Source organism: Pteropus medius, unplaced genomic scaffold (assembly GCF_902729225.1).
Source record: "Pteropus medius unplaced genomic scaffold, Ma_sr-lr_union100, whole genome shotgun sequence".
NCBI lineage: Eukaryota > Metazoa > Chordata > Mammalia > Chiroptera > Pteropodidae > Pteropus > Pteropus medius.
In genome coordinates, this window is record NW_024340849.1 from 39,523,326 (window position 1) to 39,540,540 (window position 17,215).

At 37.3% G+C, this 17,215-nt stretch overlaps 1 protein-coding gene across 4 annotated transcripts in view; it reads left to right on the plus strand.

Annotated features, from left to right (window-relative positions):
- Nucleotides 1-395: 395 nt before the first annotated feature.
- Nucleotides 396-17,215, plus strand: part of ABHD3 (abhydrolase domain containing 3, phospholipase) — a 51,640-nt gene continuing 34,820 nt past the window's right edge. The window contains exons 1-4 of one of the 4 annotated variants that reach the window (XM_039844833.1): nucleotides 396-703; nucleotides 1,260-1,423; nucleotides 2,419-2,601; nucleotides 14,936-14,981. In XM_039844833.1, the coding sequence (XP_039700767.1) occupies nucleotides 542-703; nucleotides 1,260-1,423; nucleotides 2,419-2,601; nucleotides 14,936-14,981 (555 nt within the window). In that variant the 5' untranslated portion in view covers nucleotides 396-541. The remainder of the gene's footprint in view (nucleotides 704-1,259; nucleotides 1,424-2,418; nucleotides 2,602-14,935; nucleotides 14,982-17,215) is intronic. The other 3 variants (XM_039844852.1, XM_039844843.1, XM_039844823.1) reach the window with 3 other exon arrangements.

Consider the following 17,215-nt stretch of genomic DNA (forward strand, 5'->3'; position numbering starts at 1 on the left):
AGGATTTTTTTTCCCTACGTAGTGAGTGCATTCCTCTAACATATCTTTGGCATTAACTCCCCAAATCTTTGAACTCAACCTTTACTTCTCGGACACCCTAACCTGCTAGTTTACAGGAAGGATTAACCGAGACCCACCGCCGTGCGAAATCATTCAAGGTCACTGGGCAGGTGCGCTGACAGGCCCATTTCCTTTTCTGTCCTCTCTATCTCCCCACTCTTGGGGTACACCCTGGCTGACTGAGACCTGGCGGGAGAGCCCTGGTAGTCCTTGGGTGGCGGGGCTTGGAACCGCGCCTCTGGAAGGTTGCTGAGTCGCAGGCCGTGGGGGCGGCCTGAGGGAAGCCGGGGCGGAGCCGGCGGCGTCCGGCGGGCCGGGCTACGCCTCCTAGGGCCGCTTCGCCGCGCTAGTTGGCGGAAGCTGCGCTCTGCCGAGCAGGAGACTCTCTGCTCTAGGCTCCGCGGCGGTGCAGCGGAGCTTGCGCCCGCTGGCCAACTGACTGGCTTCCCGCCGCAGGAGAGGCACGCGGCGCCCCCAGGCCATGCAGCGCTTAGCCATGGACCTGCGGATGCTCTCCCGGGAGCTCTCCCTCTACCTAGAGCACCAAGTCCAGGTTGGGTTCTTCGGTTCGGGAGTGGGCTTATCCCTGATCCTGGGCTTCAGCGTCGCTTATGCTTGCTACTACCTGAGCAGCATTGCCAAGGTGAGCCGGAGGGGTGGCGCAGGCGCCGAGGCGCAGGTCCACTGGCGGCTTTGCTCAGAGTAACAGCATCGGACGTAGCAGGAGACTTGCCGCTGGCAGGGGCGGGTGGCTGGGGCCAGCCTGGAGGCAAGCATTCTGCTCCCGAGTTGTTGCCCTTTCCGGGGCATCTGCTGGACGCCCTTGGAGCGCGTGCGGTAAAGCCGCCCACCCCGACTGCCCGCCTGCCTGTGGGTCCTGCCGGGGTCCGCGGACCGCAGCCTGTACCCTCTGACCTCCGCGCGCGCGGCGCCGCCCTGTCACCGTTCGCTACCCCGGTAGAGCTGCTCGGCAATGCTGTAGCACATTTGAGAATAACTCCCGTTTTTCAACTTTCGCCTTTTCCTCGATAAACCACTTAAAGAAGTCTGTTGTGACCGAATTATTTGTGTCAGGCTTCCAGAAGGAGATGTAATCCGAGGGATTGCGCGCGCCAGGGACAAGTCTGCTCGTTTCTGGTTCGGTTGGCAGAAACTTTCCTCTGTTCTGGATCTTTCACTGATACTGGCTTTCCCCACAGAAGCCCCAGTTAGTGACGGGGGGTGAGAGCTTCAGCCGCTTCCTTCAGGACCACTGTCCCGTCGTGACAGAAACGTACTACCCGACTGTCTGGTGCTGGGAAAGTCGAGGGCAGACACTGCTGAGACCTTTCATCACTTCCAAGCCCCCGGTGCAGTACAGGAAGTAAGTAAATTTCCTTTTTCAGTCATTTCTTCAAAATCACAGTTTTTTGCATACTCCCAGTTCTGGGTAATAAAACCTCTCTTTGGTTTAGTAAGTATATAGAAAACAAAAAGGAGATGAAAATGGAACGTATACCCGCCACCGCACATCCACCAAGCTGCAGGAAAATATTCAAGTATTGCCTTTCACCACTTTTTTTCGGTGCCCTGATGTAAATGGTTTATTTCTAGGATGGGGGTTACTCTTTTCCAATTTGTCATACATCTGACCCTGAGGTCCTAGATCCTTTGGTAATATTTACCAATTCATTGATGTTGGGGATGTGGGTGGGGGAGAGAAGGATTCATTAATTTGGATTTCGTGCAATAGACCCCTCTGTTAAAGGGCTTTATATTGATAAGCAAATGGCTTCTTGATGATAAAGTTCTAGAGGTGTTAAAGATATGGCCCAGCATATATCAGTAACCAGGAAATTAAAATGGTGCCTGTTACTAATTTTCCTGAGTCATCTAGGCTTTCTGGAGTTCCTTTTGTTGCCTAGAACTTGTACCAATTGTATGGGGAAATTCTGTATGTTTAAGAAGCAAATTTTGTAATGTACACTGTAGGAGACTGCATTTTTGAGTCAAGGAGCAAGAACAGTGATCAGATCAGCATTTTACTTATTCATAATTCCCTGATGAATTATTTGGGCGACCTCAATCAAATAGGGGTTAAATGCTGGGTATTTTAGAGAAATGAAGAAATGGTTAAGATAAATACTTGAACTACTTTGAAGTTCGTTTTTATAAATTACGTTTTACAGGCGTTGCTGGAAAGACTATGGTACTAATTTCGTAACATTCTTGTTAATGAAAGAAAGTGACGTGTGTGTTAGTGCTAAAAGAAGTTATTTTGAGATGACCAAATAATATATATTTATAGAATTAAGACACTAATATTAAGACACAACTAGAAACACTTAATGAGTATGTCTTTTGAATTATTTCTTTTAGTGAACTTATTAAAACTTCAGATGGAGGACAGATTTTATTGGACTGGTTTGATAATGATAACAGTAAGAGTTATATGGATGCCAGCACCAGACCGACTATCTTATTGTTGCCAGGCCTCACTGGAACAAGCAAGGAATCGTATATTCTTCATATGATTCATCTTAGTGAAGAATTGGGATACAGGTACCAGTGAAAGATTTTTTCTATTTTTCACTTAATTCATTCTAAATGAAGCAAAAATATATTTACGTGTTTATTTCAGAAATACTTGTAATTTCTTGCGTGGATTAAGTAATCCCTTAAAATATTTTTTTTCCTCTGCTTCTTCCTTTCTCTTTTTTTTTTAAGAAGATGCATAACTTAATCATTTTATGGGAAGTAGCACTTAGCATAGCAGGCACTCAGCAGATTTTGGTTGAATGAATGAATGAAATGAAATCACTTAAGAATTGACAGAGGACCCAGGTCTGAGAAGCAGTAGGCCCCACTGAAGGGAGTGCTATGCAGAATAGCAATTACAAACTTCTGAGAGAATACACAGTGGCTCTCAAATCACAATCTATATCTGAGCCCGAGATCCACTTACCTCATTTCATTGGCTCAAATCCCAAGTGTAAAACATATTCAGAATCAGCTTGTAAGTATCTTTATTTTTCCAAAGGTGATCCGTGCCATTTCTCTCAGCCTGAGTTTGTAGGTGCACATGGCTAGCATCCACTTGAGGGACCCTAGTTACACCATTTACCCCATTTTTGAGTAACCATTTTTTAAATCAGTTAGTAGATACAATTTAATTTTTTGCAAGTGATTTAGCAACTTTAAGTTTCCGTTCAGTTCTAAAATCTTAAAGCAGAATCACTGTGAAAGCTACTGCTTTTTTGTGCTTCGGTCTTTTTTAGCTGATGGTAATTATTGTAATGAAACACTCTGAGTTGCATTTAAAGTAGAATTGTATCTTTTGATAAAGGCGAAATACTTGTGTGAAAACTGAGATTGAGTTTATGTTAATAAAAACATTTTGATATAAAGGGGGAAATGCCCTAAGAGCTAATTCAATTTTGACTAGTTAACTGTGATCTTTTGCTAATAAAGCCTATTTTGTATATGAAGTGACAGTCTTTCAGAAGCTTTGGTATGGTGTTCCAGAGTTATAGTTCCAGTGAAACTTGCACTAATAGCAGAAATTCATCATTATTCCATGTTTAAGCACCATCCAGTTAGATGTGAGGCTTGATTACAATTTTTTGCTAAAATTTAGTCACGCTCAAAAAGTACAGATCATAAAGCCTTTTGTACGTATTTAAATTGCTGATTCTCTACTTGGCCTGAGCTTGTCTCCCAAGACTTAGAAAGTGCTTTTAAAAACAATGTAGTTCGAACTCAGGAATTGACTCATAAGCCCTGGAGTTGCCAGAGTGCATGGCTTTCTTTCATCATTTATGAAAGTTTCCAAATTTTATTACCATGCTATCATTACACTATGCTTTAAAGCTGTTGGAAGGTTCTAGCTTCCCTAAGGATTAAAATCTCTTCTATTGATTCAGAACTTTTATTGAGAATGTATGACATAAGGAATTCTTTGCACTAGGTACTATGAGGAGATACAAAGCGTTCTGAGAAGTTGTCCTTACCTCAAATAGCCTATGAGAGGAGAAGATTGGACAAGGTCACCATCGCTGCTTGAAGACGCAGCTATTTGGGTTTAGGGAACTGAATGAGACTCAGCTTGAAGGTAGAAGAATGCATAAATAAGCAACGATCAATAAACTTTCAATGGGCTTTGGGTCAATCCTCATGTATTTTTAACTGCAAAGAATCTCTGAATCTAGGTAGGACAGAGTGTATCAGTTAGCCTTTGCTCTATAAAAAACTACCCCAAAACTTAGCGGCTAAAACCAACAACCATTCTGCTTACAAATCTGTGGGTCAGCATTTTGGGATGAGCTCAGCTGAGTAGTTCTTCTGGTCTTGGCTGAAATCATTTGTGCATTTGTGGTCAGCAGCAAGGACAACTCTGTGCTTGAGAGCCCTCAGCAAGAATGACTCGTCTCAGCTACACATGGCCTCTCGTCTACCATCAGGCTCTCCTAAGTTTGTTCATTTGGTGGCAAAGGATTCCAAGAGTACAAAAGCCAGAGCTGCAAGGCTTTTTGAGGCCCAAGCTGAGAACTCTAACAATGTTGCTTCTGCTGCATTCTAATCAAAGCAAGTCACATGGTCGCTCAGAGTTAGAATTTCAAGAGAAATAGACCCTGCCTCCTGATAGGAACTGCTACAAAATACTCTTGCAATCTACCAGAGATAGCCAGGTGGTTTCATAGACCAAGGAAGTAAAAAGTGGATCTGGAGGCTAGCTCAGATCCTTAGATAGCAAAACAGATCTAAGTCATTGATACTGTAGCATGGGCTCTAGTAGGTAACAAAGCTTATGGAAGGCTGTGTAATATGGAGCAATGTGCATGAGCTTTAGAGCAAGGCCTGGGTAAATGTTGGAACTGCCTCTTATTGAGTGACCCTAGGAAATTAATTTTTAATGTCCCCAATCACAATTTCTCACTACAGAGAGTTTAAGTAAATTTGAATACATAAAGTACTAGGTTTAGTGCCCTGAACAAAATGTGTCTTTAGAAATGTTCGTGTCTTCCAAGATCTTCTATTTGCTGATCAAAGTAGGACTTTTTTTTTTATAATTTAAAGAGCAAGTGCAAGCAAACCTACCTCTTGGAACTATAAATATCTAGTTTCTTTGCAGGAATCCTTGGATATTATGTCTCCTACAATAGATTTTCATAGGTAGTATGAACACCCCAATATCGGGGGGTACACTTGCCTTTGGACCCCAGTTACTAGCTTGTGTAAAGGTTGAGTGTATAGGGAGGGTCATTAATTCTGTCAGGTTACCAGGGAGATGTTCATGCTTTATTGGTGAGATACAGTTTAGACATTAGAAAGAACCTAGCTCCTGGCATATGGACAAATGAAACTTGTTAAATGTTTTCCTATACCTAAAAACTAACAAAGACACAAAACTTTTCTGTTAGGTCTACTAATTTAAAATTAATAATGGGTGAGATGGAAACTAAGCTAAAGTTTAAGATAATTGTGAGCAAAAGTTTTATAAAGAAATCAAAGGTAAATAGAACTGAATGGGGAAATACTTGGTCTGCCTGCACGTTGTACATCTTCATTGGCAGAGTGCCATATGTACTCCCTGAACAAATTTGCCTCTGGGACAAGAAGAGAATTGCTGAGCCAGAAAGTCCCAGTCATTCTTCCAAATTTTATCAATTAGATAAGTCCTCCGTCTCCTGGAGAGCAAGTAAAGTGAGAAAGACCAGGAGGTCAGGAGTATGTTAACAGAGAAGCCCTCATAGAAACCAGAGGACTGAAGAAAAAGTTCTCTCTAATAAGTTACACCCATTTGATTGATAAAGTAGTTAGAAATCTTATCCATTCATTCAAGATTTCTTTTTTTAAAAAAATCTCTATTCAATAATACATCCTAATAAATATTGTTTTGTGCATCTGAATAATATTGTTTTCTTAAATCTTTTTCCCATTCTCTTAAATAATTTCCAGCACTCCAACTAAAAACAAGGAGAAATGCAGTAACTCTGAGAATATCTAAATCATCTTTGACCTCTTTAATTGAGAGCCTTCATCTACTATTTTCTTCTACCCCCAACTAATAATAAAAGAGTGACCCATCCAGAATTATGTAATAATAAGTTCATTGAAATCTAGATCAGTCATTAAGTATTTTGGTATTGTAAAGTACAGTATCAGAATGTATATTCCCGAAGAGCATGCAGTCTTGTTGAAGTGACTAAGAGTATGCATTAGTAGGGAAGAAAGGCATTAGAGAGCACTAGGATTGACTGCAAATGACAGAAAACTCAAAGTAACAGTGACTTACAGATACAAGTTTATTTCTCATGTGAAAATCCGAGAAAGTGGACTGGAGCTTATATGATGTTCTATAGTGTCAGGAAACTAAGTTTCTTATGTTGCTTTATAACCGATGGCTGCTTCAGTTCCAGCTATCACATCTGCATTCCAGCACCCAAGAAGGAGAAAAACAGAATAGAGAATGCACCAACATCCTTTACGGATGCTTTTCAGTAACTGCACACCACTTTTACTTATATCACTTTGACCTGCCGTTTCTTAGCTTTAAGGGAAGTTGGAAAGCACAGTCCTTTTCTTAGGCAGCCATGTACCCAACTGCAATTGAAGGATTTTGTTACTGAGGAAAAAGGGGACGATAGATATTGTGAGAAAACTGGCAGCCCCTAGTGCTGAGTGATCAGAGTGTTACAAATGCCAGGATTCTGGAATATCAGAAAAAAACAAGTGAGGTATTTTATGAAGGGAAGGAGTAAATCACCAGTGTCAGTTCCAACTGAAAGGGCAAGGAGAACAAGGATAGATAAAGCAAAATTTGAGAAGATTCAGTGTAGCGATGAGGAATGAAGCCCAACTTACTGCTGGAAGTTAAGATGACTTCAGGAGACAAGAGCAAGAGTGGATCACACACTTGACTTTTAACTTTCCTTTCCTTTATATTTCTTTACTTTCCAATTTGGAGTTTGAGCCTGTGTAGTTTTGACTTTGAGGAAATAGCACCAGTGGATACTAAGCTTTTGATGAAGTTTAGCTACTTTCCCTGCAGCATTAGAAGTGCATTGGCGGGTCATCTATAAACTCTTCCTGAGGGAGGAAGGAAAGCAAGGTGGTGAAAGGAAGGAAAATGAGGTGGTGAAACAGAAGGGCGAGTTCTGACTATTCTCAAATCTAAAAGCAGTATCTTAGATACAGAGTCATTTTAAATTAACATCAGAACATTTTTACCTAAAAATATTTTTATCGTTTTTCGTTGTTAAAATAATTTGGTTTTTAATATTTTGAGAATGAGTCAGTTAATGATTATTCATGAGACTGGCAAGATGAAATAATACATATTAGAAAGCACTGCATGAAGATATTTCTGGAAAAGAGTTGTGGAGGATACGGGTAATTGGTCCCATTCTCTAGGGACTTAATATCTACCTAATTGTTAGATATTCCACCATAAAATGATACCTCAATTAATAGACTTTCAGGGACAAAGCTCTTTTTATCAGAACTGGCATACACTCAAAGAGTACTCTGTTCAGTGCACTCATCTACTTCGGAAAAAGAGACTTTACTATTACTAGCTTAGCTAGCAAGGGGAGCAAAGTGAAGTAGTTAAGTGGATTCTTGAGTCAGATATCCTGGATTCAGATCTCAGCTTTGTCACACACTACCTGCATATTCATGGACAAATCATTTAATCTATACCTAAGTTTTCTTATCTATAAAGATACCTATACCCCATACAGTTGCAAGGATTACATGTATAAATATGAAGAGCATTGTCTAGAACTAGGCCCATAAAGATTATTTTAAAAGTATTAGCCTTAAAACATAAAGGAGTAAATCAGGCCATTGTCTAGTTTAAAGAGGAGCCTCACTCTTTTAATTTGGTCAGATGGAAATTGAGGTACTTATTGCCTAGGTCCTATTATTAGGCCAGAAACCATCCCAGGAGAGCCTAGCAATAGTAGTGTGCCTAGCTAGGCAGTGAGTGGTACAGGGAGAAGGAAGGTAATGCTTTGCTACAATGGAGTGGCTGCTGGAATCTGGAACACATATATGTCTCTGACTTGGTTTTAGGTAATGAAGTTTGCAGCAGTGACCTGTGACACTGGTATGATTCTTGTTAGTTCAGAGCACTATGAATGGAGAGTACTTTTGTTATTAGGTTTTCTGCAGTCTAATTCAACTAGGTCTTTAGTTGACAATCTACAAAAATACCAAAGAGATCCAGCTAGAATTCAAATGACTAAGGTAAAATATAAGAACAATGGAAAGGAACTGAGTAAATGTTGGGGGAAATGAGAGAGCTAATAGGAAAAATGTTAGCGATAATGGGGAAAAAAGATTCCAATAAAATGTTATGAGATCGCTGAAAGAGAACACCTGATGCTAAGATTTTCACCTGTCTTGCATTAAGGATAACTTTGACTCTTCTAGTTGTGGCCACTGGTTTTGAAATATTATGCCTAAAAAATGAAATGTATTAATTAAATATGAACTTGTTGGTCTTTAAAAAAAAAATCGTAGGGCTACTTAGAGCTTATGAGCACCAAGAGATAACCAGCGTTGCCATTTTAGTTTGCTGTAATTAAATTTCACTTTGTTGAGTGCTTGCCACATGATAGGCCCTATATGAGGTGCTATACATATGTTATCTTATTTAATATGTAATTCCAAAATACATATTATTATCCCTATTTTACCAGCTAAAAACAGAATTATAGTATTAGTAATTTCACCAAAATTAGACAGTATGTGACAGGGTTAAGATTCATCTATGAAACCTTGCTACAAATAAAAGTATGATTTCTGTTGGGTTCTTTGAAATGTTGATCATTCTTAAAAACTCTTCTTTATGACTTTTTTACACCCTTGGATGTCTCAGGCTCTTAGCTTGCCAAAAACTAGCTCCTCGAATCCCATGATTTTTGTCTACAGGGATAATGTAGACCTGTAATATCGTAGGACTCAGTTTTATCGGGGAGATTCAAGATATAACAGGAAAACAAGTCATGTTTCTTACTAAGGGAATAGATTTTGTAGGGAAAGAGTCAAAAAAAAGAGAACACAGTTCTTGAATTATGAATTAGCTTTCACCGTTCTCCAGTACCATGTAATAATCGAGAGTTAGGTACATAATACAGTCAGTAATATATTTTATTAATTATTGCATTTTATTTCTGATGCTTCACATTCTAGAAAAAGGTACACGAATTGTGTTAATCTGTTTTAAGACCTTTATGATCTCAGTAAGGTTGAAAATGTTCAGGTATTACCATTTTTTAAAAAGAATATATACTATGTTGTTGGATATAGTGTTATATAAAAGTAAATTAGGTTAAGATAGTTGATTGTGTTATTCAGACTGTTTACATCTTTACTAACATCTTTTGTCTCGTTGGTAGAAGGATGTTAAAATCAACTATGATTATGGATTTTCTATTTCTCCATTTAATTCTGTCAACTTTTGCTTCATATATTTGGAAGCTTTCTTATTAGTCACATAAACAGTTATGACCATTAGTCTTCCTATGAATTAAACTCTTTTACCATTATAAAATGTCCTTCTTTATCTTTGATAGTGACATCTACTTGTAGTCACTCCAGCCTTCTTACGTTTGCTATTTTACATGATACATCTTTCTTTATAATTTATCTTTCAAAGTATCTATGTCTTTACATTTAAAGTGTGTTGCTTGTAAATGGCATACAGTTGGGTCTTTCTTTTTTATCCAGTCTGACAATCTTTGCCTTTTAATTGGAGATTTTAGTCCATTTACATTTAACGTAATTATTACTATGATGGGTATAAGATTTACCATTTTATTATTTTTCTTTTTTTGTTGTTGTTCCTCTGTGCTCCCCACTATTTTTTTTTTCTTTTTAGGTCTGTGAGTTTGTGTATTTTTATCAAATTTGGAAAATTTTTGCCATTATTTCTTCAAGTATTTTTCTGCTCCATTCTCTCTCTCTTCTCCTGGGATTACAATTTTGTGTATGTTGGATCTTAGGATATTGTCCTACAAATCATTGAAGTTCTATTCTTTTTTTCAATCATTTTTTTCTCTCTCATCTTTAGATTGGATCTGCAGTTTGCAAATCCAGTGAATTTTTTATTTCAGGTATTGTATTTTTCTGGCCTACAATTTTAATTTTTAAATAGGTTTTATTCCTCTGTTGTGCTTTACTATTTTTTTAATCCATTATGAGCTTATTTTCCTTTATGTACTGGAGAGCATAGTTATAATAGCTGTTTTAAATCCTCATCTATTAATTTTTTTCATCCATTAATTCTGACATCTAGATCATCTCTGCATCAGTTACATTGCTATTCTTATCTCTTGAGTATGGATCACGTGTTCCTGTTTTTCTGCGGTCTAGTAATTTGTGTTCTGGACAATTTGAATGATCCATTGTAGAGACTCTAGGTTCTGTCATATTTTTGCAAAGAGTACTGATGTTTGTTTGTTTGTTTGTTTGTTTTACCAGATAACTTGGCTAAACTCAAACTTCAAGGTTTGTTTCTTCTGTGGTAGACAGCAGCTGAAATCTCTGTTCAGTTTTTTATCCTTAATTGGACGGCTTAGAGTCTGTGTCACATATGTATAGATGGAGGGTCAGGCAGAGCTTTTGGCCCAATTTTTATCAAGAATTAAGGAATCTCAAAAAAAATGTTTTTTAAGTAAAATAGTTAAAAAATAAAAGGAACAACAACAAAAAGAATTAAGGAGTCTCCCTCTGTGTTTCTCTCTTTTCTGAGATTTCCCCCTTTTTTTTCTAATGGCTATAGTTGTACTGAACCCTGTTTTCTGGTTTTTCCAAGACCATGAGACTGAGCATTTCTATTTGACTTTTACCCCCGTTGAGTAATGCTAACCGGTTCCTCCATGCAGGCAAAAAGCTGTTGTAACAGGAAACTTGCCCAGTGCCATTTTCTTCTTTTAAGTGTCAACTCACATTCAGTTTCTGCCTGCTTTTGGTTGTCCGCCATTACCTTTAGAATTTGTCAAGAGTTTATAGTTATTATTACATGGAAGAATTGGCCCAATAAGATCTACTCTGACATTTCTGGAAGTAGAACCTCTTTGCCTTTTTTTCTTAAGTTGGCATTCCGAACTCTACACCTATTTTGGTCCTAACCTATTTTTCCATTCTTATTTTTTATCATTACCCTCTATGTTGCATGTTTCAGCTAAGATGATCTAGTTTTTCATCCCTTAGAAAGTTTTATATATACCTACCTTATTTCTTCCTCACATTGCTCCCTTCAACCCATGTTATATCCTACACTTTCTTCTGCTGAAATCTTTACCATTTTTCAAATCTCAGCATGAGATCTGTCTGCCTTTACCATGAATCATTTCCTAATCAACTTTGCCCATCTTGACCTCATAAAGCTTTATTATCTATATCATTCATTGGACATTGAATCATATTCTGCCTTGTGATATCACTTTTGTTGTAGTCACTCAACTGAAAATATGGTGCATTTCTTTTCAACCTAACTAGATTATACTCTCCTTGAGGCCAGGAACCTTACATTTTTATTTCATTTTTCTCCTACAAGCTCTAATTAAATCTTGAAATTAGCTCAGTAAATTTTTGAATGAATGAGTCGTTCGATTATTAATATTCACGTAAAGTGCTTAGGACATGATCTGGCATCTAACAAGCACTAATAAATGTTATCTGTTGTTTTTGTTATTATTATTATTATTATCTGAAATTAGTGTAGTGATCTCTGAATGTTCCTCTCACTCCACCCTTTGCTGATTATTATTTCTATCCTTAGACTCAAAGACTTGTGAATCTTAGAACTGAAAAATATTTAAAGTCATCGATAAAATCTCTTTATTCTGGTAGATTACTAGGCTTGAGCAGATTCAAGTCTCTCTGGTCCATCTCATTGTAATAGTGGTTCTCAAACGGGAGTCTGTAGGTAGCCCCCACTGCAAAGAATTCTTTGATCCAAATGTTCATACTGCTAAAGGTTAAGAAATCTTGTTCTGTAAGTACGTCTCTGCCTTTTATGTAACATTCGTTAAAGGTGACTGCTTCCCTGGTGTTCCATCGTCACAGGAAGTTCTTAATACCAGATTTATTCTTTATTTGTTATTTCTTCTCTTTATATTTTCCCTGTTTTGAGGAGAAAGTTTAAATAGTTAAAATATGCAGGAAAAATAAATTTTGCAGAATAACATGTACATACTCTTTAAAGTTGTTTGGGAAAAATTGTAAAAATTATTTGGAGAGCTGTTACAAAGTTAGCAGAGGCTTATCAAGCACCTTGGAAATAGTAGTTGTTTCTGTTAAACAAAAATTTTAACTTTCCATGGTTGAAAGTCTTTTTAAAAGAAAGGATTTATTAGGCCATTTCTAGCAAAAAAAAAAAAAAATAGAAGAAGGAGGAGACGGAGAAGGAAGAAAGAAGGAAGAGAAAGAAGGAAGGCCCTGGGGCATAGAGTCCAAAGCACCAGCAGCATGGTTAGGTAGAAAAGACAAACATGTCTGTGGTCCCTGAGTTTTGCAAGCATTTTATAAATCAAGTAGGGAAAGAAATACATAAGCCATTCTGAAAGGATTTACATTAGCTATAGATAAAGGGGATGGGCGATGGCAAAATGGGTCTAGTTATGGGATAGGCACAGCAGAGTCCGTAAAGCTCATGTGTAAACAAGAAGCAGAGACTCCTGGAGTTCGACCGCACACTTGACTATTCTCTCTTTTTAGATAATATTGGAAATAGTCACCTGGACGTGAATTTAATAATTCTAACATGTACTAAGGAGTGTGAGCAGTCTTTTGTTGGTTTTGCCCTGCAATTGTTAATCGAGTAGCCCCTTTGTGTCTCTTCCTTCTACCCCTTGGCTATTCTAATTTTAATTTAGTACATTTCAGAATTTTTTTCTTTTCATTTCGCAACCGGCTCTTTTAGCTTTATGTGTAAAGGGTTCCCTTATGACTGCCAGGGCAGAAAAGGGGTTAAATAAAAGAAGAAGCTAACTGCTTGTCACCAACTGGATTGGAATCGAGGGACAGAATAGCAGCTCTCATTCTGCCTTCCTCTACAGCTGCTTTCTTTGATCATTCATTCTTCCTTATCTCTCTGCCCCATTTCCAAGACTAGAAGTATATACAATGATGACTGCTACTGACTCAACTTGTCAGGAACAAAGGCCCATGGAGACATCAGTACAACTCTTCCTCTAGCAATAGATACCAGAGCTGTGATCCACTTTACAAAGTTGCCTGAAGAAAAGTGCAGATATTCCAGTCTGCAGTTTGGAAGAAAATCCCAGATGTATAGGCTGCTTTTTCATGAGTTTGCAGATCACCTTTTTCTTTGCCCTCACTAGTTCTGTTCTTTCACTGGCAGTCACATGGTGATATCTTGCCCCAGAAGCCATTTTTATCCTTATGGAGTGTTTGTACTCTAAAAGTGGTTCTGTTCTGAATGACTAGGACCTTCAAGGTTCAGGATCACAATTAACGTTTGCCCCAATTCCTACGTAACTTAGGTGATTATGCAAGTAAATACAAGTGGCAACTTGAATTTTATTTATATCTAATATGTCTTGCCATTTTTTAGTAAGAAAAGATTAAGGACTAACTGACCCTACTCTAACTTTTCTGCATGTTTTTATAGTATATTTAAGATCTTCCTTTGAGTAGTTAATGAAATGTAATATTCCTAGCTTTTTCTCAAGTTAGAATTCTGAGATTTTTAAATATTTCTTTCAGTTAGACCTAATAAAATTCTCCACATGACCTTTCAGATGCAAGAAAGAATTACTTTTCAGAAATGTATGCTGAATATCACATTGAAATCTAACCCCTCTGAGAAAAGAGTCAGAGTTGTTGACTCTTGTTTTGTAAGCCAGTCAGCTTACTGCTGCTTAGAACCTAAGCAATGATGAGCAATACCCTGAAAGAAGGAAATTAGAACCTTAAATAGTCTTGATTGATTGAATAAGTAAATAATCAAAAACAAAATGAATTTTAATCAACATGACTATAGATTCACTAAATCAAAGAGAACCTGTGCAAACACAAATCAGGATTTTGTTTGAGGATGGCAAAAAATACGTATCTGGAGTTATGGCTGATTGAAAGTTCAGTGAGAGTTAAATATTTTAAATGCAGAATGATTTTTTAAAGCTAGCATGAAGCCCCAACTGTCATTTCTACTAATAGCTAACGGTCATTGTGTATTTACCATGAACTAAGACTGCTTTGAGCCCTTAACGTGTGACTATTGACCCAGGAGAGGCAAACAGGATTATAGAAAACACAGGTAGTCTTTCCTCCCCTAAATCAACTGAACACCCAGCAGTAGCATAGTGGGGGGCCCATCCTACCACCTCAGGTGCTAGGTCCTTGCAGCTCTACCTGTAGTAATGTTTTCACTGCAGATAAAATTCTAGCTTCCGTGTTTGCTGAACCTGGAGGGAACAAGAACTACTTCTTAGGATAGGAATAGATACTTATTAATGTTACAGATAGAATAAGTAGAAGATTTTTTAAATATTTGAAGTAAAAATATTGAGATCTGACTAGTATTTAGAATTGTTTTAATAACATTTATTGGAGGCCTACACATATGCATAGGAAGGTGTAAATATTCTACTTTTGATTGGAAAATTTAACATCACTTCAATATACAGTTTTCTGATTTGAATCCATTGAATTTAGAGAACTGGAAATTTATTTTAGTGCACTTAGATGAAATTGTCAAGCATTCTCATGTCTTTGGAACAGATTTTAAAAATCTTTTAGTGCTCTAAAAGAGAAAAGAAACAACAACAAAAAAAACCTTTTTTTCATAAGATAATTTTAATATTATATTGTGAGCAAGAATCGTGTGTAAAAATAACAAAAATTGTTTCCTGGTTTTCAGATGTGTGGTTTTTAACAACAGAGGAACGGCGGGGGAAAATCTCTTGGTAAGTAAATTTAAATTGATAACAACTTAATTTTTAAAAGAGTCATTTCTAGTTTTATAATGAAAAGCAAGTTCATTTTTATTCAACTCTAATGTAAACAATACATAAAAATATGTAATATATCTATTTGTATAAAAATTAAGGTTTCTATTTTGTAACTTTTATACTTATTATATTTTAATATCAATAGATATTTATCTGCATCATTTTTAATGCAAAACACATTTTAAAAAACTTATCTAGTACAAAACAAATTAACCAGTAGTGATACAGAGTGGAAATATTGTATATTGGCTTTTCTTTCTCTAACCCCTAATTTTTTTACTAAGATAGAAGTTCTTTCATCTCTTAGAAAATCATCACTCTATCTGAAGTTAAACCTGTGAGTTGGCATGAAAAATATTACACTCACTGAAATTTTCTTGAAGCTTTTCAATTATTAGTCCCCCACCACTTCAACGGGTCTAATGCAGTTCTATCAGAATCGAAAGAAACTTTTTTTTCACTGATAGAGAATGTTATTAAGACTATAAATAAGTCAGTCATATTGAAAATAAAAATTTATAATCATGTCACTAATGTTGGTACTTTATGAGAACATGGGAGAAAAGAGTTCTTTCTCTTTGCTTTAAAGTGACTTAGGTCCTGAAAGGAATCAAGATCGATATGATTTTAAAAGCTAAAGTTATAAAATATTTACGGTCTTATTCAAGTGCCTCACAATAAATAGTTTGATGTGAAGGTTCACATTTCTTTATTTATCCAGCCCTTTAGGAATCTTGTAGACAGATGGTGGGTACTCTAAAGGGAAGGATTTGAATTTGTCATTGTGGCCCTGGACCAAACAAATAGCTTGTGAGCAGCTCTTGTCTGCTGTGTATCTTTCTAGGTGCTTCAAGGACATAAAGATGTGGAAGACATGGCTTGAGACTCTCAAGAAAATAACATGCTACAAAGTAAACTTCATTGAGTCCCACAAAGTGAGGGACAAAGATATGTTCATTCAGCAAAGCTGTATTGTGTGCCTGTTGAATCAGGCACTGTACAAGGCAGTGGGGTGAAGAGTGTACACATTATTAAGCACAACCCTAAGCCTTAACAGCTTTTATTTAAGTTGTAGGAGAGAGTCAGATACATAAAAATATGCACAGTACAGTGTCAAATGTAACTGTGGGAAGATTTACTAAGGCTACAGAGCATAAAGGGTTAGAGTAACCATCTGCTTGGGGAAGTGGAAGAACATTGTGATGGAGATAAATTTGCATTGGATCTTGAGGTTTATGGTATTGAACCAGGAGTGGGGTTAGAGAAATTTTCTCAGCATAAAAAGCAAGATATTAAATAGCATGGAATAGCCAGTACTTACTTGTGGAGATATAATGATGATGATAACTTTATTTAATGTTTATTGAGTCCTTAGAATATATCAGTTATGTCTTTTTATAGTAATATTCAGCAAGAGAAACAACCCAATAATTTAGGAAAGCCTAGCCACTATCGTCCCCATTTACCAGATGAAGAAAATGAGGCACAAATAGGTTAAGAATTTGCCCTAGCCAAGAAATTCAGAGCCAGGATTCAGACCCAGGTAGTCTGACTATATGCCAATGTTCTTGATCATTATGCTGTACTCCCCTCTCATTATTCAGGAAGTGACAGGAATTCTTCTAAAAGGATAGGACCAAATTGTGAAGAGTCATATGTAGAATCCCCAAGAACCATAAAACCATTGACATAAACAAAAAACAAAAAACCTTTTCGGCTTTATTGATGTATGATACATGAAATAATTTTATTATGGTCATGTTTTAGAAAGAGAACTTAAGCAGTGTGTATAAAAGAGATGGAGGAGAAGTGGTCTGGAGGCTGGGAGGCCAGTTATTATATATCTATCCAGTGTTTGAAAGGAGATAGGAGGGAGGAAGAAGAGAAAACAAAAATGAGGGGTATTCATGGGGTGTAAAGAATATTAACTGTTTTGTGGGAAGCGAAGATGAGGGAATTGAAGTTGACATTTCTAGCTTGGTAGATTGGTAAAAAGAGCTGATATTTGCTGAAATAGGAAATTTAGGAGAATTTATGCGATTTTGGTGTAATAAAAATAAATTCGGTTTTAGATGTGTAGGATGCTTTTAGATCTTCTAGGTGGAAATTTCTAATAAATGGTTAGATATACTGGACTGGCGCTCAGGAGAAATGTCCAAGCTGCAGAAAGAAACAGATTGTCAATGCAC